This window comes from Bemisia tabaci, chromosome 5, assembly GCF_918797505.1.
Source record: "Bemisia tabaci chromosome 5, PGI_BMITA_v3".
Taxonomy (NCBI): Eukaryota; Metazoa; Arthropoda; class Insecta; order Hemiptera; family Aleyrodidae; genus Bemisia; species Bemisia tabaci.
The window spans coordinates 45,105,241-45,130,872 of record NC_092797.1 but is presented as its reverse complement, the minus strand read 5'-3'; the positions used below and the strand labels follow the sequence as shown (position 1 = coordinate 45,130,872).

The 25,632-nt window shown below is 40.5% G+C and overlaps 1 protein-coding gene across 1 annotated transcript; it reads left to right on the top strand.

Moving 5' to 3' along the window:
* Positions 1-122: 122 nt before the first annotated feature.
* On the top strand, positions 123-25,632 carry LOC109030856 (neprilysin-11). The gene is given in 12 exon segments (XM_019042039.2): positions 123-780; positions 2,368-2,486; positions 9,623-9,784; positions 11,929-12,009; positions 13,540-13,745; positions 14,196-14,311; positions 14,971-15,355; positions 17,292-17,627; positions 20,810-21,089; positions 22,431-22,544; positions 22,547-22,743; positions 24,302-25,632. Coding segments are annotated over 12 exon segments (2,187 nt in total). The 5' UTR covers positions 123-766; the 3' UTR covers positions 24,479-25,632.

Sequence of the window (25,632 nt, the reverse complement as noted above, 5' to 3'; positions counted from 1 at the left end):
ATTATTGTTGAGGCAACTTGCCTCGCCTGAAATCGACATTATTAATGAATTTAAATGGAGGAACAACAATGTTTGGAACTTCCAAAGTCGCCACTGGACAGCTTAGTGTTCTAAACTGGATTGCATTTTGCAATAAGGAGCCACTATCTCTAGCTCTTCCATAAAAGCACCCTTCTGCATAGAGAAATCGATGGCATATATGCTGTTTCTAAAATTAGTCAGAAATAGTGGTTCCTTATAGCAAAATGTGGTCCAACTAAAAAACGCATGCTGCATATATCCATCAGCGTGACTTCTTTCACTGTACAGCAATGTCGAATGCCTAAATCTTCTCTGAAAGCCAACAACTTAAAGTTATACTTTACAACCAAAGGGCAATTTTTAAGCTCCCTCCATGTGGCCAGGGTGAGACTGTACGGGGTGAACTTAACGTCGGCTTAGGTGACTTTCCGACCGGTCAAACTTGGTTTTCTTTATTGAGCTTCGCACCGAATTTCACTCAGATCCTATTATTTTCGCTGATGACTGATATTAATGCAACACAGTTATCTGCTCCATTGACAGACCAGTGCCGCAATGCTCCTATTCTGGGCGAGGGAGGGAGGCCGTTGCCCCAGATATTTTTTGATAAGGCCTTCTTTCCTGTTTCCTTTGCCTAGGATCGCGAAATAATTAGTTCAGCCTCCTCTGCCGCGCCGCGCCATCCTTTATGTTGGTTTTTCTTTCATTTTCCGTATTAGTGTGCAGGTGAAAAAGATTCCTCGACATGATTCTACTCAGGTATGACCATAGAACATAAAACATGTTTTTCGTTTCATGCTGTTATTATTCGTCTTCTGGCCATTGATTGCCAAACAATCCCTACGTGGAGCTGGTTCTTAATTTTTTATTGCGGGAGGAGAGGAAGCGGTTGAAAGCTTACGTACATTTTCAGAAAATTAGTAATAACTGCTACGCACAACTTTTTAAAAACGTAACGATAATCTCTGGAATTTTTATCCGTGCATGAATGGTGCCGGTTACCGGTCTACGATTTAGCGGATGCATTGATAATTCATCTGATAATTGAAATGAGTATGAATACCACTTAATCCTATTCTTCTCAAAATTTTGCAGCGAATAATGATAATATTTACTATTTTTTTGGCGGAGAAGGGGACGGGGAGGGCTTGTAGTTACCAAACTGTGTATTTCGTGTAAATGACCGAAAGAAGATATCCAACGAAATATTCAAGTATACTCATGCAGGGGTCTCATTTCCAACTGATTGTTATTTTCCTTAATTTTTTGAAAACTTGTGATCATCTCGGGAAAAAGGCATCGTATTGCCAATAGTACTCAAAACGTAGGTTTGGTAGTGCTTTAAACCTTTTTAAATATTATTAAAGTTAAAAAGAGAGGTACACAATAAATTTCGTGGGCCAGAAATGATCTCTGAAGTTGTCAAACTAAACTGTGATTATGACGGTGTCAAGCTTGTAAGTAATTAAACAGAAGGAATAATGAGTTCTTCAAGGGGGAAAGAGCTATCTATAGCTTTGATTCACCACATTTTGGGCTTAAAATTTGACTCATTTCACCACAGTATGCAGCTTTGAGCAACTGTTCCCGTTACCTTATTTCCTCTCATGTTTTATGTTTATACAGAAAACTAAACAACACAGTGCATTAAAACTTAGCGTAACAAGAAGTTTCTATAGCTTCATAGAGAACATAATTAAAGAATTTCAAGAAACAAATTAGCATTATCTTTGTTAGAAGATAGAAAATCTGAGGAAATTAGACAACGCCTGGCATGGTTGGATTCACTGTTTTTAAAACTGCTCAATGGTAGGATTTTGGTCACGGTGTCCCTGCAGGCCCTGAATTTCCACAAAAATGAACTCAAACCGTCACTTCCATACACCTAAAATTGAATCTGAGAATTCTTAATCCAACCTACAAAGATATTTTCTCCAATAAATATACTCCCTTGAAAATAAAATGTATTATAAGCAGCGCGTGACGACAGTTTTTTGCGATTTGAACAATTTTATCAATTACTTTAAGTTAATCTTCGCTTTTTTCGTCGAGTAAGGAGCATTCTACGTGACATTTTGAAGAGATGATATCCAAATGACTGCTCTAGTTCGTACCTTGTCTTGTACCTTGTTTTATGACTGACGCAAATTACTAATTGGACCACATTCTACAATTAGGAACTACAATTCCTAGCTCGTCCGTAAAAACACTTAAGTACGTAGGGAAACTAATGGTTCGCACGTTGATTATGAGCCTAGCCATAATTCATAGTTTCTAATTGCATAGTGTAGTCCAATTGCCATTGCGTGTAATAGTAATTTTTTTCGAAAAATCCAATTTACGCAGATATGGCTGCTTGCTGGCTTTGCTGATAAATGTTGGATGCGTGCCGCTTTTCAACTTGAACACGTGGGAACGTGAATTGGACGTCAACGTGTGCACAACGAGTCAATGTCAGCAGTCGGGTAAGTAGTCTCCCCCACCCCTCTATCCCCCATTTTCCTGAGGTCACTACCCTTCTGCGATGCCATAAAATGTCGCCCCATAGACTTTATTTTTAGATGAAGAACTACTACTTCTGTCTCATCCAAGAAATCACCTATGCGTAGGATAACTCATGTCACATACGCTATTCATAAATTAAAGCAGACATAGTGTGGCTCCAGTGTTATTGTAGAGTGTGATCCTCGTGAACATTCGAAGGTTGTAAAATTCTTCAGACATACTACTCTTCATTGAGGATAGTTATATGAGCAGTAGTGGACGGGCATAAAAAATGAATCCAAAAGCAACGGTCTACTCGTTTTTCGATTGGCCCATTATATTTGTTTTTTCGTCATATGAAGAAACCGACCCAGATCATCCAGAAATAGATTTTCATACGGCGTTTTTCCTTTACACGGCAGCCCTGACCTACAGCTACGGACTCGAGACGCTTAGCCGGAAGTTTGATATCCGCGTCGACTCTGTGAAATCGCTCCTCTGACGTAAGAGCGCATCTCTTTTTTCATATGAGCCTCGGAAAGCATAGAGTTGTACGGAGCACACGGCTCAAGCGGAAATTGAGATACGCCCTTACGTCAGAGGAGCGATGAAACGGAGGAGTAGGTTTTGATTGCAGAACGGATCATACTCGCTCCACTTACATGGAGAACAACGAATAAGAGCTTACAAATATCCCGTAACGGATTCAATAGAGAGGGGGGAGGGGGGTCAAAGTCGAGCTTAAATAACGATCCTTAATAATGGAGCTGTTGCATGTGTGAGGAATTTGCGATTTGACTGTTGATTCTTACGTAAAAGTTTGCGAGAAACACGACGGTGCCACTGGTTTTCTCTGAAATCAACTCCCAAGCGCGAAAAAAGCAACCAAGTTGAGGCAAAAAAGGAAGGGATATCCCACGCTATCCTGAGAGTCCACCTCTACATCAAAACGAACTCTCCATGCAAAGATAGGCGGAGCAAATACATTAGCAGTGATGCCGTGTTTTCAGTTTTAGAGTCCCCAAATAAAATGACAGCCCTTTCAATGTATTTGCTCCCTATCTTTGCATGGAGAGTTTGTTCTGATGTAAAGGTGGACTCTCAGGATATCGTGGGACATCCCCTCCATTTTGGCCTCAACTTTAGAGCTTTTTAGAGCTTGGGAGTTGATTTCAGAGAAAACCAGTGGCACCATCGTGTTTCTTGCGAATTTTTACGTAAGAATCGACAATCAAATCGCAAATTCTTCACACATGCAACATCTCAATTTCGCTTCTCAGTACCGATATGTTCCCATCCCTTAAGTTTCAGTCGGAGACACAATGAACGTCATCCATCGTCGTCGTTGGACATATTTCTGCCAAACGGAACTATTGACGAGTGGAAATGATGGAGAATGGTCTAGAGGGCTGCATAAGAAACAATGTTAAAAGGGCATGATTCCCTTTGAAGAAGTGGAAAAGCGGGATTTTACATTCTGTCAAACGGAGCTATGTGCCAACTGAATGCGGCATTCATGAGCCGTGGGAATAATAGGAAAAGAGCGCTGTACACAGGGCTCATGAGTTACGAGCAAGAGGAACAACGGATACGGCTTCGTTGTCGCTTGACGTCACTGGCGCTTTATGGTTCCCATTCATTCTTACTGTCCTCAACTAAGGAGCACACCCTTAACTTTCTACCTGCCTCAGGTTCCGTTTGGCAGAAATACGTCCATTAAAAAAAATCTCTACTCCCAACTTCACATTTTTAAGAGATGCTACTAGACGTATTTGCACTAAAGTTTCGCGGGAATACAATTGAAAGAAATTAGAAGAGCAATTGAAATTTCACACATGATTCATACATATATTTTTACACACAGACAAATACAAATTTTGCGTGCATAATTAAATAAAAAAATGTGCTTATTACTTAAAATCCAAATGTGAATGCAATATAATTTCGAGTCGTGTCAATTATGACATTTTTCAAATTTAAAACATTCAAAAGTTGACAGCCTGAAGGCTCCAGGATATAGGTTTTAGAGCTGTAGCGCGTTTGAATTTTAACAACCTCGTAGTCTTGGCCGAAAACAAATATGACTGTCTGTTGATGATAAAAATGGAAATAGCCACCTCACTAAAAGCAAATGAATTTTAATTATTAAAGAATTTGTTTGCACTGGATTTGCTAGTTTTTTCAACAACAGACGGTCATATTTGTTAACGGCCAAGACTGCGAAGTTGTTCAAATCCAAATCTCGCGCCAAAGCTCTACCGTGCTAAGGAAGGACGCCGTATGAACATTCGAGAGTTACCACATTTTGACAACATTCATGCATATTTTTCCTTGAAATTTTCAGAACTTTTAGATTAAAGTGCGTACAAAATTGTTTGGAAATTTTGGAAAATAATATCCGCAATTTTCCGAGTAAATTCGGTTTAAGACGGCAGAGCTCTATAGCGGCAGGAGCCAAAAGGACTTGGCACAACACACCTACGTTTTACTTATCTTGTTCTTGGACAACCTGACATCTTCTGCCAATCCTGGAACATAATCATACCAGACGTGCTCATTTTTCATAAATCCCTACTTCTCATTTACCTCGAACAGATGAACTCCAATGTAAACACGATCGAACTCAAAACATGTCCAACAATCAAAACAACAAAAGCTACCTGCAAGTCATCCATGCCAAAGGGTCTGGGTGGCTGCGCTCCATAAACCTCCGGAAATGCTCGTAATAACTATCCCCCAAAAGATTCGCAAAGGCCCTCGTGGTTATTCCGGCCTCGCTTAACCGCGCGACCGCCGACTTGATCTTTGTTAGCGGCGTACACGGAACCGGACAGCAGCCGCATGTCGTAAGGGTAGCTCATGATACACTCCCTCACGATGTGGTAGTCATACCCGATGCTGCGCAACGAGCCCATATCTGGGACCTTGAATAGCTCCTTCTTACTTGCCAAGTTTGGAAGGAACGCAACGAAACCATCATTATGGAAAATTGACCTCTCGGCTTTCAGCATGCTTTTCAAAGCCAACTCGGAGAGGTTGAGTCCCAATAAACTGTCGTAATACACGGTGTCATCGGTGTTGTTGTGCCCTAGCATGACCCAGAAATCGTCGCGTCCGAGCCTGTAATCGTACCAGGAGTGAATAAATCGCGATTCCATCCAATCGTACATGGGGTCATCCATGAAACGGAATAACTTGGAGGGCGCTTTGTTCATCTGGAAAAGTATGTCCGACTTCCGCAAATCTTCAGTTGTGTGTGGAGGATCAAATCGCAACCTAGGGAGATGAAAAGAAATGTAGGAATTAGCTCTCTACAAGATAATAACATTCATTACAGACAATGGCGTTGCTAAAAATCAGAGGGGGGGGGGGGGGGGTCGTCATCAGGTTTAAATGTCTGAAAATCACGACAATTTAATTTTTTTTTTTTTTTTTTGAAAATTCTCGAGTTAGTAGAAGGGTCTAGACCCACTGGATTCATCTTTCATTCATTTGCTATTACAGGGAATAAAAAACTCATTTACTTGTAACTTACTCTCGGAAAACTTCATTGCGTTAACCGCAGACATACGTGTGGTCCTCACATTGAAACTGAGGTTATTTTTTACGAGCTCTGGGCTTAGTGAAACTGGCGTGCAATCTATCGCATCCATTAAATGACAAATCTTGGGACATTTTGACTTTTTAACCAATAAAAACGATGATAACCCCCTCTCATAAGAAAACTTTCATTCCGTCGCTCCTCTGGCGTTAGGGCGTATAATAATTTCCGTATGAGCCACAGAAAGCATGGATTCATATGGAAAACAGAATTTGGTTGGAAATTAAGCCAAATGGGCGACGTTTTGTGGGAATCAGAACATTTGACTTTAAAAATGAATTGGAACCGGCACTGTTTACTTGAATTTTTTCTTTTTTTCAAAGAAATATCCGTCTCGATCCTTGATTACTCACCCTACCTGGTGGCTCATTCGATAATACTGGGTCAGGAAATGATTTATATCATTATTTTTGATTAGTTGTTTGTTAAAATTTTGAAAATAAGTTAATTGTGTGAATATCATGACGTACGCCAACTTTTGCAGTCATTGATGAAAATTTGCTCGAAGATAAAACTGCAAAAACGCTGATTTGGTTAAGGTGTTACGAAATTTCCGCTCCGAAAATATCATAATTAAAACAAGACGGACCAAGTTTATTTTAATCAAAAAAACAGACTAACAATGTTACTCGATATAGAGATCAAGAAAAAAAATCAGAGAAATTGCCGAAAAAGGACTTTGAGGGGTTTTTTTTCATCCATTAAGCAAATAAATGACATTAAATGAAATAAATAATTAGACTGGAAGCATGCAGCGTCACGGATCAAGCTCGCGTTTTTGCAGTCTCACGGGTTCCTCCTACTCTGCCGTGCAATGCAAGAACGCCGTAAACGCCATTGTAATTTTTTTTTAAAAATTTGTGTGCCTTGGGAAAATGTTTTCACAGAATTCTTTCGCAAATACTATCAAGAACTTAACCTGAAAATTTGAGGTACATGGGTAAAACAGTTTTCAGTTTATAAAAAGTTAAGTCCCAAAAAACGCGGGAAAATCTTGATGGATTTACGGCGTTCTTGCTTAGCACGACAGTACTAACCTTATGCTCTGGAACGTAACCATAGTACTCAAGAAAGCAGTCGTTAAAACCAGGCACGAGAAAGAGAGGACCACGAATAGGATCCTCCCCGTGGAGTGACCGAGAAGCAATCGAGGATGGGCCGCGCAAAGTATGAAACGGTAGACGATGAGGAGTGTTGAGACGCTCTCTACCGTCGGATCTACTCCTGTCATCAAGTAGAATCTCCGATAGCCTTCTTGCACTGTGACAAAAGTAGCGACGGAGAGGATCGTCCACAACCAGACGTTGGCGGAGAAACATCGTGCGGGAATAAGATAGGAGGGCATGTACCCTTTATCGGGGACGATGAAGTAAAGCTTCCCGAAATCGTACATCGAAACGACGTCGAGATGACGAAAGTCGTCGTCCTCGAGACGTGCCTCGAACGTGACCACGTCATCTTTTTCGATCCTCCCGGAGAAATCCAGAAGGCACTCGTCGCGGTCGCCCTCAACCCTACAACATTCTTGGTAAAGAGCTCCGTTCATGTGTTCAACGACGGTTTCCATGAGGAAATGTTGGAATTCGTCCCAGTGTTTCAGCCCGCAATAGTAGTCGCAAGGATCTCTTGAGTCGTAGACTAGATTGGAGATTTGCTTTCCTCGGATGTCCGACATGGAGTAGTCGAAGAAGGACTCGTTTTTGGCGGAGAAGGAGGTGATCGTCTCTGTGAACGGGTCGTAGCCGAAGCAATGGTCACCGATACAGATTATGGTTTTGAGACCACGGAAAAATTGCCATATGGATTTGAATGTGGGCATCAGGGCACGCTCTATGTTTTTGGGGGGAGGAGGATTATTTGCACAAAACTGTTCAGCTGACCCGGCATTCCAGATGTTGAAAATGAGGTAGTTTTCTCCATTCCAGACTGGATGATAAAGTAGTCTTCCTTCTAGACTTTTTGGCGGCAAAATAGAGTTCTCTTGGAAATCTGCGTAATTGGAATCTGAGATGATCCCTTTCATTTTCGCTTCATTTGTCCAGCTTTTAGTAAAGTTTGAGTCGCTCAGACCAATCTTCAGATCTTGGTGATTTGGAGTTATTAGTAAATGATTTTCAATGCTTAGGTTTTTTCTATTCTTTGTAGAATTTGCGATAAGTTCGAAGATGTCACCGCAATCGCAAAGTAAGAATAGTAGGTTTTTCGGACTTTGTTGGGTCTCAAGGTCAGGTATTGATCCCACTGTAGTATGGATGTGGTGCTCGTGGAGCATGTAAATCAGCTGAGAGGGTGAATGTTGCGCATCGTGGTTGAAGATGTGTATCGACGATCTTTTAGATAAACTCAAAGTATGTTGAATAACTTTCAAAAGAAAACTCGGGGTGCTGTCGTTTTTGAAGGAGGAGGTGCTAAGTTTATCAGTACTGGTTATTGAAAGTACTCCTGCCAAAAGTAGAAGTACACGCATCACTCTACTAACCGGGACAAATGTACTCAACGAGGTTAAGGGTTACAACATTTACAAATACATATTTTCAGCCCCTTTCAGGGCTCACAATATTTTTTAAAAATCACACTCATAAAATAACGGTGACAATGCGGTGACATTGCGACGCGGAGACAAAAGTTGCACCAAAATAATGTTATGTTGTACTTTTGTTAAGTTTTAAAACACTAAAAGGTCTTTGATTTCCTGTTGAAACATTTTCAAATGAGTCTGGTTGAGGTGTGAACCTCAGCTCTGGTGAAGTGTGAGGTGTCGTGGTGAGGTGCCTACATCACCACGTTAATAACTGAAAATTTTCACTCTCTAAATCCAATTCGATAGTTTTATTTCCTTTAGTCCTAGTTTGAGTAATTACAATTTTGGCAGAAACAAACCGAACACCCATTAATCATGAATTTTCCAGTTGAATTTACGTTGAAATCAAAGTGTGAGATTCTATACTTCAGTAAGCAGGAAAATACCTGACGAGAAGATGATACATTTATTAGAAATTGAAAATTTAAGATAGTGGCAATCCGATGAAGGAGAATTCTACCTAACTCTCTTACGGGGAATGCAAATTATATTTCAAATAAAAACTAACAAATAAATAAACAAGTCTAGAAAAGCTTGTAAATTCCACCGAACCTCGGAAAATACACGCATAATTCATTGCTTGGAGCCATGACCTAAAAAATCTGATTTTTATGTTCCTCTCAAAATGCTGAAGGAAAAACAGCTTGCGCTCAAAATGTACCGTTGCTGAATAATTTATGCATAGAGTGCTGGATTGAAGGTGTACAATCATAAGTTCCTAGCGCTCTACAATATTTGAACATGTTTATTTACACCTCTTGAGAAGAACCGCAAATGTGCCAGGAAACACCGATAGTTTAGTTCGATACCACTGGTGGGACGTTTTAAACGCAGTTTCCTCTGTTGGTAGGGGCGAATAAACAAAATTATGCTTTAATATATGTACTTTGTGTGTGAAAAAAGTTGTTTTTGACAAATATTTTTAACTGTTTAAGCTGCCCTGTTGGTGAGGAGTTTGAACCAGTCTGCGGACCCTTGCGAAGACTTCTACCAGTTTGCATGTGGTGGTTGGGTGGCCAGTCATGAAGTCCCCAAAACGCGGTCCCATTGGAATCAGTTCAATGTTGTTGACGATAAGCTCAATTCTCAGCTCAAAAGTAGGTAAATACGTGTTAGATACGCGTAGTAAGTATCCGTGGACCACTGATTGGGGTTGCTTTGCTTAAGCACCACAGGACATGCACATGACTCTCACTAGAACTAACCAATTTACATTTGGATTGCATTTTTCAAAAAGGAACCTTGCAACCATTGCAATGTTGCTAAGATTTTGGGCGCTTCTGGGTACCAGATGCGCCCTTTCCAGCCGTTCGACTCCCCCGATGTAACATGTACTATACTACATACCGTTTTGCCTTATGGGTAATGACGCCATTCTGGTACACCCGGGAAAATTTGATTTTTTTCTGCATCTGGTATTCGTAAAAGTTTTCGTGAAATGTTTTGCTTTTAAGCATAACAATCTCGCACGGACGTATTACGTGGTTAAACTATTTTGGGGCTTCGTTATGCTTAAATGCCTCATATTCGAGGTTGTAGTTTCAGATTGATTCGAAAAAATCACGAACAGTCACGTGATCTCTTCATTTTAGTGACGTATTACTGTGCTATTTTGTGATTGGTTCATTTTCTCGGCGCAGCATCGTCAAGCGTCAGCTGTTTGCGGCTCTGGGTTGAAGGTTTAAGGTTATGTCAGAGAGAATAGAAAGTTAGAGGCCCGACTCGATGCCAAGGTACACTCTACTACAGGTATGGACAAATGGAATTTTAGAAAGTCGTCAAAACGCGTAGATTTGACAGCATCGAGAGTACGACTGAGAAGACCTGCGCGGCAAATGGACGGTACGACTTCATACGTCACTCGATCGCCGATTTTCTCAGCGCTGCCACTTCGGCACCCCGTTTGTCCATACCTGTAGTAGAGTGTACCTTGACTCGATGCTAGGTAATTGAAACAGATGCGCTCGCAGCGCGCTCGCTGGCAACGTACGCAACTACTATTTTCCATTGTTTTCCGGAGACTAGCGGCGGGTATGTTGCTGCCGGACCACCTTCACGTAGGCAATTTGTTATACATCGTCCGTCCGCAATACTCTCGCTTGGCCGTATGAAAACGTTCCTCGCATGCGCAGTGTTAAAGAAGCGCCCTCCAACGCTTTGGCGTTGGAACTGCTTGTTGCAACTTCTTTTGTCTTGGAGGAAAAACCCGATTATCCCTTAAGAGTTTCTATTTTACTCGCTAAAAACTGTAAATTTAAGACAATAATTACCATCTAAATTTCATAGTTTTTCACAATTTCCGCAATTTTATTGCAAAGGATGAAGTTGCACAATCTTAGAATCATTGCAATGCTAGTGGTTCCTTTTTGCAAAATGCAATCCATTTGTAAATTGGTGTATTTTCATAAATTCTAATTTATAACCAGTTTAAAAGTCTGACGCATTGAAATTTTCTTGTGAAGCTGCTTAGATTTTGAAAAATATGCGCATTGCTCATTCAATTCCAAGGCAGAATTTTGCTTAGTTTTCTCTTTAAAAGATAAACCAGGGAAAAGTAAGTTAAGGACAGGTAGATTGATGTTGGTTAGCTACGTTACTGTATAAATAAATCTCAATTAAGCACGTTGGACGCTTTAAAATTTTTCAAAAAATAAAATCGACTCATAATTAAGTAATTAATCATGTAGAAGGAGCAGTTGTAAATTATTGTCGACCTAACGGGCCTTGAAGGTTTAGCAAGAGCTCCTGTCCTTCAAAATAATATAATTATAATTGGATGTTTTTATTGACGCAAATTGAATCAGTGAGAACCAAAACACACCAACTCGGAAAAATGAAAATAATCAAGACACTTACAAAACTGCATGGTAGGTGAAGAAGTTAGTTTAAGAAAAATATTTTTGCTGCCGAAAGACATGTACTTATGGACACTTTAAAGGTCCAAGTTGGAACAGATGCGCTGACTTCAATGACTTTTATGTAAAGTAACAGTCTTCAATGGAAATTGAGCATTTTCGAGTCGAGTTGGTGTATTTTCGTTCTCACTCATTCAATTAGGAGTTCTCCTTGTATCGCTTTTTTCACAATATTTCCTCCATGTTGCAGACTATTCTGCATTTTTCTTTCATTTTCCAAAAAAAAGAATAATATACGTCACACTATGACTCTACTTTATTCCATTTTAAAATATTTTCTTTTAAACGCATAATTATGCTAACATTTTCTGTGTTTTTGCGGTCAGAAATTTTAGAAACAGATGATCCAATGGACCCTGAGCCTGTTAGATCAGCCCATCGGATGTACGAGGCCTGCATGGATACAGGTAATTTTATGTATGCTAACGCAAAAAATTGCATTGCTTCTTTGTCTACCGCGTGTACATTGCCTCTCGACATGCAGTGGAGTTGACTTGCTTTGTAAAGTTATGCGTTTGTAAGTTAACCAGTGTCACTTATCGAAGTAGCTGGGCTGCGCTTTACGTCTATCTGTGCGCGTAGCACAGCGTATACCTAGACAGATACTACGGTCCTTAGGAAGAGCGCCGCGACGGGCGGGTGGCCAGCGCGCATTGGCGCCTACAAACCTAAGTGGATACTTCAAGCATTGTGCAATGCGTGAAGTATCCACTTAGGTTTGTAGGCACCAGTGAGCCTCTCGCGCTGGCAGCACGCCGCGCAGCGCCGCTCCGCTCCGCCCTGATAGGCTTTAATATTTATACTCGCATAGTCAGCGTTTTTTTAACTCATGATTTTAAAATATTTGCACACTCTTCATTGATTATTCTCAATTAAATTGATGGGGAAAAAATATGTATAAATTTATCAAAGAAGAATAATAATATAATGTGTGTTTTTAAATATTGGTGGTTCCGTGTCAAATTTAATGATTTCTAAAGCACTTAAATTTTTTCTTTTACATTATGTGCTTTTATTGTGCTGCAGCGAGGTGTACGCGCAACCAAACGCTCAAAAGTTGACGTATTTGACTCTAAAAGAACGATGTACAAATGGGTTAAAACTAAAGATTGCGTGCTTCTTGGTTTTTTCCCCTCTTTTATTCATTTTTGCAATTTCTATCGGCACAACTGCGGCTCATTGAGATCAATGTCGCGTGGAAAAGGTTTTACAAATATTTGTCACGTTTTAAAAATATAAATGTTTTCCAAATGAAGTAATAATTTCGTAAAGAAATAATTAAAAAAATAGAAAAAGTACCTATACATATATAAGGTATATTGTACATCGAATATTTTAAGGATAGAAATAAAACCAAATATTCACCGATGACAATTTAAAAAGATGATTCAAAAGGAGAAAGTAATAACATTTCATTTAGAAAATGAGCAACCATAACCACACCTCCTCCTCTCTCAATTTCTCATTTCCTTATTGTCGATATAATTTTACGTACCGACTAAAATATGACGCTTGGACCAAGTCACTGTTGCTTATTTTACGTGTGGGCGTAAACTACTGGACAAAAAAGGTGCGCGGACAAAAAATCGTTGACAAAATGTCCTGAAACCCGATGGTGAGACTACAAAACGCATATCTTTTTTGATAACTTTTCAAAATCACGTTTTTACGAGACGACTGGTCATTATAAAGACATGAAAAGTGCCTAACTTTGTCTTATTATTTTTCTAAACATTTTAAAAAACTCCTGACATATACTCCCCAATAGGATAAAATATTAACTTGTACATTCGAAACAAATCAATCAAGATAGCGGGTACTTCCGTTTTATTTTACGATCAATATGACCTATTTTCGATTTGGACTATGACGAAAAAACGTCCAGCCTCTAACTTTTACTCACTATTATTTTGAAATTGCCTGTTCAAATGTCACAGAAAGGATTGAAGCTGCAGGACTGAACCCGCTGATCAAACTATTGGACGAGTTTGGTGGATGGCCAATGGCCATGACGGACTGGGACCCTACGGATTTTGATTGGCTCAAAATCACCCTGGAATCAATCAGACGATGGTCAACTATGTCGCTCTTCTATTTCTACGTCTACGTGGATAGGAAAAATTCAAATCAAAGCGTTATCACGGTACGCACTGACGCATTAACGGTATCTACTAACCTGTGATTTCCTTTTCATATTCTGAATTTAAATTTAATGCAGAAAATTTAATTAGATTAAACTTACTGAAAAATAACACCCCCCCCCCCCCTTCCTCTTCAGTCTTGTGCTGATACTCATTAAAGCTACGATATTCGACTCTGATTGAAATTTTTCTAACTTTTTGGCCTTACTTTCCCATTGCTACTTTACTCCCTTCAGCAGCTTTGTTGGAGCATACTTGTCAATTCACCCACTCCCTCACTGCTATTTTCGTCTGAATTAAATATTTTTACGACTTCTGAAATATTCTCCTTTCAGTTCTACGTGTCCTGTCTTACGAAATCGTCCTTAAATTGTTGTGGAAAGGACATGGACTAATTATTGTAGTGAATTTAAATCGAATAATTAAATGAGATCAACTATTTTCCTCTCCAGGTTGATCAAGCCTCAGTAGTCCTACCCCGCTCAATGCTCGTTGAGCCTGCACTCTACCGGACTCAAATTGAAGCTTATAAGCAATGGATTGCTGCCAACGCACTTTTAATGAGCAGGTAAGGACATAACTTAAAAAACAATAAAGGAAAAACGAAAAGAGCTTGATGCAAAAACGACATTGTTTGCCTCTTACCCTTATGTAACTCCTTCCAATTTTGCACTTTTTGATCACTATCATATTCCATCTTTTCTCCTCAAAAATGTTCAGACTCCCAAGAAAGTTTTGGTCTTTGAACTTTGAATTTCTGCAAGGAGATCGATTCATGCATCTTTTAGGTTATCTTTGCACCAAATGATTAACTGCCACATGATATTGCCACAATCGAAAACACAGGAAAATGCGGAAACAAGGCTAAAATATAAAATACAAAGGCAGGACGTTTCGGCACCTTACGGCACCATTATCAACTGCTAAAATGGAATTAAAAATAAAAAAGAAATTAAAATAAAAATAAAAACCGACCCATCGAATTGAGTCTCATTTCAATACCAATTTCACAATGTAACGCCGTTTGCCGCTTTTTATTTTTATTTTAATTTCTTTTTTATTATTAATTCTATTTTAGCAGTTGATAATGGTGCCGTAAGGTACCGAAACGTCCTGCCTTTCTATTTTGTATTTTAGCCTTGTTTCCGCATTTGCCTGTGTTTTCGGTTGTAGTTTCCGTTTCGTGCTACTTTTACATTTTCTTTGTTTTCCGCTGTATTGCCACAGGCACACGAAACAAAACGTATCGGTAGAGAGTGCTGTGATCGCCGCGGACGAGGTGGTGGCGCTGGAGATGGAGCTGGCGGCACTGACGACGCCGAGCGAGATGCGACGGAACGCGTTCCGGATGTACCAGCCGATGACACTGCGGACCCTGCAGATGTGGACGGACACGGCATCGGACACCTTCCGGGTGGACTGGGCCCGGGTGGTAGCCCACCTCTTCGCCGAGACCGGGCTCACCTTCGACCTCGGCGAGCGGCTCATCGTCCGCGAGATGGACTTCCTCTTCCACCTCTTCAAGCTCCTCGAGCGTACACCCACTCGTGTCCTCGCCAACTACCTCCACTGGCGACTCGTCAAGACCGTCAGCAGGGACCTCAACTCAGAGGTGAGCTCCAGAGTCCCTTTCCGTGGAAGCTCACAACGGTAACACTGGAAAAAGAGTATCTTGTATCCAGAATCCAGACTCTTAAAAAGCTTGGACGTATTTCTGTTAAACGGAACTAAGCCCCAGATTGAGTTCCTTTTGAGGATTTTAGAATGCCGGATAGCGCGTCCTGTAAAACGGAACTAAGCGTTATGGAGAAGCATTGGGAGTATAGGACGGAACAAACATCGCGTTAACCAACAACTGCCAATCCAAACCCCCCTCTAATTGTCCCCCTTAAATTGTCCCTCACCCTATGGCGCTTAGTTCCGTTTGATAGAGATACGTCCAATTGACAAGATAAATACTCTTGATTCAATCGGGTTTTGGTTTGAATTAAATGGAACTCCACTTAAATTAAGAGGGTTGGCTCGCAATTCAGGTAAGAATCCGATTGAATCAAGAATGGCTCTTTCAGGTCAATTTTTTAGGAGTCTGGACTACGGATCCGACAGACTTTTTACCAGTGAAACATGAATTTTGATACTGATGAGCGGGTGACCGCAGTCACTTGACACAGTTCTTCAAATGAAAAATAATTTGATGACTCTTTCAAAACTCCCCTCAGGTGGCAATGTTAATCATCTTTTGCCTTTAGAATTCATCCGGGTATTTTCTGGTAATCCAGGATTGCGTGAAGAGTCTAAGAAAATATATGAGGATTGCGGGAAAAAGGCAAAAGGATTGCGCAAATAGACACATTAACATTTGCTTTAGGATTGCGAAAATTTAAAATGAATTAATTTAGTGTGGAAGTTTGGCAAAAAAGGAAATAGTTGGAAAATACACGCATCTTTATGTAAATGCAAGTTTAGATTAGTTCGTTGACAAGTCATCGATGTCTTGCCCTCTGATAATAGATAAAGTAAAAAGATTGAATAATTTTCGTGGGTATAAAGAACTTTTCTAACTTTTCGGGGAAGAAATATTTAATCGGGAAAAACGAGACAACGTTGGAATGCTCATACGGTGTCGAAACACAACATGGACCTTTAAAGCTCTATTATTCGATGCCGCGATTATTATAACGCGAGTTCCAATAATCGCGCTGAACACAGTGCGGCCGGCGATAAACGTATATTAGCGCCTGCAAGGCTATGGAAATACTTCACGCATGGCGCCAAACGGTGCGGTCGACGCACAGCCCATATTAGCGCCTACAAGAGTGCGTGAATACTTCTCGCATTGCGCCAAACGCAGTACAATCTGTCAGTTAGCGAGAAATGCATATTAGAGTCTACAAAATTGTAGAAACGCTGTAGGACTGCGCGTTTGTTTGTTTCTGCACAAAAATTCTAATACAAATATGTCAAGTTTTACATTAATATTTTAATACATTTATCAAATAGGGAAATTTTAAGGTCAAGTGATGTACAGGATCTTTTGATGACATCGTCGGAGTACCCATCTGTGTAAAAAGGAAAATATTTAAAACATCTTCACATCGAGCGCATCTTAATTATAAAGTGCGAAACCAATTATCTCCATTGCAGTGTTCAAAATTTCTGCTACTATTTTTATCTTTCTCTTTCTTTATTTTTTTTTTCTTTAAATAGAAACGAGCCAATTTCACAGCTTGAAATTCATAAAGAATACTCTGCTAACATACATGCAGAAAAAAATTCACAGGAAATCCACTTGAAATCTACAGCATCGAAGACGAACAGTTTCGAACTTTGGCCTTCGATATTTTAATTTATCATTTCCGTTAAATTTATATTTCATTCAAAACTACTAAAATATGTTCCAGATCAATGGTTAAACCTGCGATTGAAACCAAAAGCAGAACCAATTTCAAAAACGTATCTGATTTGCATCCTTGTTCAGCACTTATACTGACAATATACATGTTTAATTTATCCATCGACCGCTTCACGTTCGTATATTTTCCAAACAGGTGTCGAACCTGGCGTTCGAGTTCGAGCGTGTGTTCACGGGCGCAGAGCTGGACGTGCCACGGTGGCAGGACTGCGTGGAGACGGTGACGTCATTGATGGGATTCGCCGTGGGCTACAAGTACGTCAAACTCCACTTCGACAACGAGGCTAAGCGGACCGCCCTCCAGATGGTGGGCATCATGGAGGCAGCCTTCCTCTCGCAGGTCGACGCTCTGACCTGGATGGACGAGGAAACGCGCACGGCTACACGTGAAAAACTCCTCGCCACCACTTACTTCATTGGCTACCCCCATTGGTACCACAACGAGTCGGCTCTCGTCGCCTTCTATCAGGAGGTCAGTGCCATCACCTCTGGGGTCAGGGACGTAGAGGGTGCACTGGAAAAAAAAGCACATTGGATCTAGAGTCCAGACCAAAGACAAGAGACCCTCCACTGGCCTCTTGGCAACAGGAGGAAGCTTTTATTTTCGGGGATTCAACAGTCCCTTATGGACAATTATAAGTGAGCAACAGTCATCACCCTAATTTCGGCTGTTGACCTACCTACATGGTGGATGATGAACTTCGGGTGACGTCATGAGCCAACCTAAACTTCGGCAAGCGAAACTGCCAACACGTTGTTAAACATTAACCATGTAGGTAAGTCAACAGTAGAATGCTGAAGTCCCGAAAGTAAAAGCTTCCACCATTGCCAAGATACTAGTGGAGGGTTCCTTGTCTCTGGTCCAGACTCTTGAGAACATTGACAAGAAAAAATACTCTTGATTCAATCGGGTTTTTGCTTGAATCAAAACAAAATCCGCTTCAATTATGAGGCTTGGTTCTTGATTTATGCTAGATTATGATTGAGTCGAGAGTACTTTTTCTTGTCGATGTTTTTAAGAGTCTGGACTCTAGATCCAATGTATGTTTTTTTTTTTTTTTTTTTTTTTTTTTTTTTTTTTTTTGTTCCAGTGTGGGTTTTATCGTTTTCGCTGCCCAGCGTTATGGATAAGGGGTGGAGTGGCTCAGCAAAACATTGCGCACACTGTTGAAAAACTGAACACAGCGGTGTGTTCATTTGTGTCTATTGTTCTGAGATAGTAGAAATACTAAAAGACTGAGAAGTCATTCTGAAGGCACTTGGTTTTTGAACTGTAATAATGCTCATGCTGTTCTTCTTCATATTCACTACCTTTCTATTATTCGTGTATAAGATTTCAAAGGTGACATTGGAACTGTGTAAACAGTTTTTAAGGGTTGTGTTACGTAATTTTTAGGGGAATTTGTGCGTTTAATGAGCCAAAATGGATCTATTACAGGAAACGTAATATCGAGAGACCGTGTGTTTGGCATTAAGTGCTTCATACACGACCGCAGCATTTGTGCCATTAGCAATGGTCAAATGAGAGGCGTGGATGTCATGGCGCAAAAGTGCAGTTTTTGAAAAAAATGAGATTTCAACTAAATCTAGGTTTGAAATATTTTTTGTGAAAAATTCACTGGTAAAATTTTCTTTTTAGGCATCAAAATGTGAGTTTGAACTTTCTTTCCAACGCAAGGCTCCGTGTAATTTAGACGATTTAAACGCACGTTTTGCTCGAAATAGCATAGCGAAAACTGCACCATGCGCTTTATCTCCCGAGCCCCTTAAATTAGATCCTACAGGTTTGCAATTGAGATCTTTTACGAAATCGTCCTTAACCTATATAAAAAAGGTTTTAAAATATAATATTTCTTTTTTGCAAAAGCTTTTCTTATTTTGCAATTACAGAAATTCTTCGTAAGAGAGGCGCTCCGTTACGAACTTGAAAACCTCGGAAAACGGGAACTTGAGGGAGGGTGATAATTATCTCAAGTTCAAAGCACAAATGGAATCATTCAATAGTGCTCGAGTGCTGAAAAACTTTTCTAAACGGCAAACGGTAAATTTTGAGCTAGAAACAGTATCCTTACGTACCGGCATTGAAAAACGCCTGCTTTTAGCTGACTATGCAATTCTAACCAGGGCAAAACACGATATGTTGCCTATGCTACACGTTGAAGGCGCTCTATAAGAGAGGCATTTAATATCGGAGTATTTCTCAGCAGCTGTAACGATTGCGATGATCCTATTGAAACCTGCGGTGTAAAGAACGTGTAACAAGGACTTGACGATGGGTTCCTAACTTGAGAACTTAAAACGTAAAATCTTCTGAAAGACGTCAGACTACAAAAATCGTGATGTTTGATCACAAGCCTTAGGTTTCAAATTAACGTAGCGTTTCTAGCTCAGAGACTTTAGAACTCACAGTATTATCCTAAAAAGCTACAACTGAAGACCCCAGACTTAAGGAATCATGATGTTCATAAACGAGAAAATTTACAAAATAATTGATGTGGTCCTGGCTTAAGGACTCGAAAATCACAAAATTACTTTACAAACTTACGACTTATATATTAATTTATTATTAATCTAATCTACATTATTATTACTATACTTATACTTTATACTTGTACATTATTATATATTTTTCCCTAGAAAATGGTTTCTCTCTCCCTAGAGAATAGTTTTCTCTCCCGAGAGAACAGTTTTCCCTCCCGAGAGAATAGTTTCCCCTCCCGAGGGAATAGTTCTTTCTCCCGAGAGAGTCGTTTCCTCTCCCGAGAGAATCGTTTCCTCTCCCGACTGTATAGTTTTCTCTCCCGCGAGAATAGTATAATATAGATATCTTGATAATCTATTACTTATCTATGTTAATCGACTATTAAATAATCGTGATTTTTAAACAAAAGCCATGTCTCCAAATTAATCACTGCTCTACGATTTTATTTGTTAAATGAAGATTATAGAACACCCCCGACTGACACATTGATTAAGACTCCTCATTAATGACTTAATGGACGTATTTCTGCCAAACGGAACCATGTGCATTTTGGCGTAAGCCCTGTAATGCGCATATTCTCATGGGTCTCAGGGCTCATGTCTTAATGCACATAGTTCCATTGGGCAAAAATACATCCAATGGAGATGTTGTATGTGTGAGGAATTTGCGATTTGACTGTTGATTCTTATGTAAAAGTTCGCGAGAAACACGATGGTGCCACTGGTTTTCAATGAAGTCAACTCCCAAGCTCAAAAAAAGCTCTCAAGTTGAGGCCAAAATGGAGTGGATATCCCACGCTATCTTGAGAGTCCACCTCTACATCAAGATAAACTCTCCACGCAAAGATAGGGAGCAAATACATTAGCAGGGTTGCGGGTTGCTGTGTTTTCAGTTTTGGAGTCCAAAAATAAAGTGGCAGCCCTGTCAATGTATTTGCTACCTATCTTTGCATGGAGTGTTTGTCTTGATCTAAGGGTGGACTCTGAGGAAAGCGTGGGATATCCCCTCCAATTTGGCCTCAACTTGAGAGATTTTTTTGAGCTTGGGAGTTGATTTCAGAGGAAACCAGTGGCACCATCATGTTTCTCGCGAACTTTTACAAAATAATTAATAGTCAAATCGCAAATTCCTCACACATGCAACATCTCCATTTTGACTACGCGCATGCTCAGGTGGAGGTGAGCCGGAACCACCTGGAGAACGTGGAGTTGCTGAAGACGGTGCAGTTCCGGCAGATGGTGCGGAACCTCCGGCGGCCGATCGACCGTCTCGAGTGGCTCACGAGCCCGGCCATCGTGAACGCCTACAACAACCTCCAGATGAACTCGGTCATCTTCCCGGCCGGGATCCTCCAGCCGCCCTTCTTCCAGATGGACCGCACCCAGGCCCTCAACTACGGGAGCATCGGCGTTGTCATCGGACACGAGATCATGCACGGCTTCGACGATATGGGTATGATGATTTTAAACCGGTTTATCCATCACTCTCTCACACATTGGACCATTAGACAATATACGAATTTAAGCAATCTGATACTAGTTTCATGACCAGAATTTCACGTAGAACACGATTCGCGCGACGAAGATTACTAAAATCAACTCCTTATGAAGATGTAAACACTTTTATCTCACATTGGTTACGAAGAATTTGAACTGCCCGCTCATAAGAAACTCAAAGCTCTACGTGAGTCAAATCGAGCACTACAATGGTTTCAGCAAGCTTCTCAAACGAGCAACGTTCATTTCCCACCGTGTGTTGTTCAAAATATAAGCAATTTGCTATAGCTGAGCCAAAGCATCAAGATTGAGGTTGTCAGATTTTTATACCGCAGAGACTGTCATGATAATGTTTAGCGCGGGATACGAATCACGTAAAGATTGAGTTTTCATGAGCGGATGGTTTAAATTCACGCATAAAGAATCATTAATTATCTTCGCAAGGAGTTGATTTCGGTAATTTTCGTTGTGCGCATTGTGTTTTACGTGAAATTTTGGTTCAGAAACATGTATCAGAATGCTGCAATTCATACCTTGTCTAGTGATCCTTTGCGATGGCTAAATCGCGAAACCTCGTTTCTCCATTGCGATGTTCTTATGCGGATTCGAGGGGACCGTGGAGAGTGTGCTCCCCTTCCCCCCTCCCGTTTACTAGAAAAATAGAAGAAATAAAAATTTAGAAAGAAAGAAGGAAGGAGCAGAAGAAAGAAGAGGGAAGGACGTTTGTATCTAGTAATTTTGTAGGACGGAATTGGATCGAACAGCATTTTACATGCTTTAAAATTTTGAAAATTTTCTAGAAATTTTATGTTCTTCCTGTTCTTTTCGTTTTTTCCGCAGGATTAACCGTTGAGGAAATATTTGCAAAAATCCAATGGTGGGTTTTCTCAATTTTGAAAAATTCAAAGTGGCGGCGCCCTGAGCACCAGAAAATTTTTCTGAACTTATTATGGGCATCTTCAAACTTCTTCAGCGAGTAAGAAACGAAAAAAATCTGTTCAGTTCGAAGGGTAGAACCCATGTTGAGCGGTGTAATTCATTATAATTGTTGCCTCCCAAAGACACATACTGTGGAGCAGCGCAACATGGTGGCATATCTCGTTCCTAGATTACCTAGACTTAGATTCGCCTAGATAAAATGACACAATCAAATTATGCCGACGTACCGTGTGTTACCAATAACTTAAAACTTTAACTGACACCACGAAAAGAAAGCGTGCTGCAAAGTTGTACCTATGCCTTCATGTAAACTGGCCGCTCTTGAAACCATGATCATTTGTTTTTCACTGTGACGCAGGTCGGCTGAACGACAAGTATGGGAACTTAGCCCAATGGTGGTCAGAAGCGACGATCCAGACGTATTTGCAGAAGGCACAGTGCTTCGTGGATCAGTACAACAGCTACCGGTGCCCGAACTGGATGATGTGCTTCACACAAAGGCGACGATGAACGGCGTGACGACACAGGGTGAGAACATCGCGGACAACGGGGGCCTCAGGCAAGCCTTCCTCGCGTACAAAGCCTACGTCAGCATCCACGGGCAGGAACCCCGGCTGCCCGGACTCGAGCAATATTCACCCGAGCAGCTCTTTTTCATCGCTTTCGCTACCGTGAGTTCATTAATTAATTTCCATCGACTTGGAAGCATGTGTGGATAGTGACCCACATAGAGACCCTGAGGATGATACACAAAATGGAGATGAATCAGGGTAGGAGGAGGTTTTTTATACAGTACAATCTCTCTGTAGCGGCCATCTTTTTTCTCTGAAATTTCTCTGTAGCAGCGAAATCGGCCGGTCCTTTGAACTTCAAATGTTAAATACCCGTACCCGTACTTTCCGTTCTGTATAGCGGCAGCGGCCTTCTCTATAGCGGCGGTCTGGCCAGACTTTTCTTTGGTTCAGCCAAAAAATAGCCCAGACTTTCCCCATTAACGGCGTCATACTTAAAGCAAAAGTCAAGAGCTTTGCCGAAAAACTTAATTTGACCCGATTCAATGCCTCGGACGGTTGGCTAGACCGAAGAGAGGGTTCCCAAGCGAAGGTCATATTCAATGCTGATGAATTTGGCCTTTTTTCAAAGCTTTGCCTGATAAAACCCTCAGGTTCATACCTCAGGATTTTCCGCTTCTTTTCTGTCTGCTCGGGTCATATTTTAACTATAGCGGACCTCTTCCTGTAGCGGCAAAGGTGGTCGGTTCCTGGAGAATCCGCTATAAAGAGATTGTACTGTATAACATTATCACCTGCTATACTTTACTGAGAAAACAAACCCCGGCTCCAAGAGCCGTAATTACGGGCTATGTAGCGCTACCGTGTGTTGCGGGTGAGAAAACCGTAAGTCCCACATCCACGAACCGGAGCATCGGCGTATGAGCCGGGAGCTCTTATTGCTCCCGGTTTAGAGGCCGTTTCTCCGACTCTTGAAAGCGGTATACTTACGGTTTTCTCACCCTTAAAGCACGGTAGTGCTATAAAGCCCGTATTTACAGCTCTCGGACTCAGAGCTTTTTTCTCAAGGTTGATATCAAGGTCCAGTCCGAGGTCTGTTTTAAATAATTAGTTTTAAAACATGGTTGAATACGCTTACAACTGATACAGAGAAGAGCCTTAACAAATTTCTTGGCCTTGAACCCACTTTCTCATCACTAAAAATCACCCGGAGAAGAGAATCTTGGCTATACGAACAGAATATTCCAGTGGGCGATTTCCGGCTTACAGGAGTGATTCTTCAATTGAGAGAACCGATCGTTTCAGTTGATAAAAGTGGACGTCAGTTTGGTGAACCTAAGACCGTTCAACGAACTGAATGTCGATCTAATATAAACACAACGCGCCTTGATGACGGCGCAGAAATACAATTATTTGTACTTCATGGATGTCCGTGTTGCATCTGGAAAATTGAAGGCGCGACGGCAATTTTCTCGCAAATGTGTCAATATGCAACATGTTGCATGTGAATCAAAACTTTTGGTAACCAAAGACTGAATCTTTGGTTCACCTAACTGAAGCTCAACTCTGTCAACCAAAGTAATCAGTTCACACAACAGAGAGCTTAATCCTCTGAACCTAAAAGTACCTACTTAACGATTTGTTTCGTAAAACCGAAGTGTTTTTGCTCCATGACAACTATTAAAGTATTTTTACTGATCTGCGATTTTTTTTGCAGACGTGGTGTGAGAGCAACACGAAAGAATCCTTGCTTCAAGAAATCCTGAGTGATCCTCACAGTCCGCACAGGTTGCGGGTGATCGGAACTCTGTCAAATTCTGAGGAGTTTGCCAAAGTCTTTAGTTGCCCTGCGAATTCACCAATGAACCCGACTAAGAAGTGCTCAATAATGTGAAGTACCTTCGTTTACTGTGATACACAGTGTGTAAATAGTTTTACTAGTAGTGCACATTAGTGTGCCTACGAATTTAGACTGCAAAAACATTGAAGGTTCGATACGGTTGTACGAATATAATTATTGGCGTGAAGATGAGAGACAAAATTAAATTTTGAGAGCGAGTCTCTGCTGGACAATATATCATGAAAATTAGCCAGCATTTATTACCGTTTGATTAAAATACGTTCTCAATCTCTAAAACTCATCCGATGCGATCAATTTTTATAAAATACCGGCCAAATTTTATTTTATTTTAATAATGTGTGATAGTTTTAGAATTGTTTGACCAAAATGTAACTAGATTTTGTTCAATTTTATCAGAGTTCAATGAAAATTAAACATAAATGACCAGAGTTAGACGAACATGAAATCAAATTTTAGAATAGGCACATCTGAAAAAGTGATAAAAAGGTATAATGAGCCAGAGTCGAATGGTTGATCATATTCCGAATGTCATTCTGCCAAATTATGTATAGTTTTAAAAATGTTACAAATAAGGATATCCGTTCAAAACTGAAGTTTTTGAAATGGTAATATATAGCCGATTCCTTCTTTGCAATGACAAAGTATTGCTTAAAAATCCATAAGACGAGGTGTCCTTTCATGTAGTGTTTTCAGCTCAGGAACACCCAATTACTAAAATTAGCAAGTCATTCATTCCGATTGCAGTTCAAAATTTCCGATATGATCATGCCAAAAAATACCGTATTCGTCGCTGCTGCATAAAAAACTGATACAGTTCAGGGTCTCAAGGTAAAAATACTCTTTTATGTCAGCAGCACAATTTGTCCTCCATTTTAATGTACGTAAAAAATCGACTCTAAGTTTGGCAGACCGCCTCGCCGAATCGACCGAATTGATATTCATAAAAAATTTAAAATGAAGAGGACGTGGTGTTATACGCTTGCAAATATTGCCACTGAGCCGCTAATACCATGAGTTACGCCTCTTTTCCACTAATTTGAGCGCATTCTACTCATCCTGTCTTAGTGACAGTTTAAGGGCCGTTGAAGTATTACGTAATACTCTTTTTCAGATTTGTATCCCCTTCTTCTTTGTAACGCACCCGTGACGCAGCCGTACACTCCTTCCTTTTGAAATACGTGACGCTG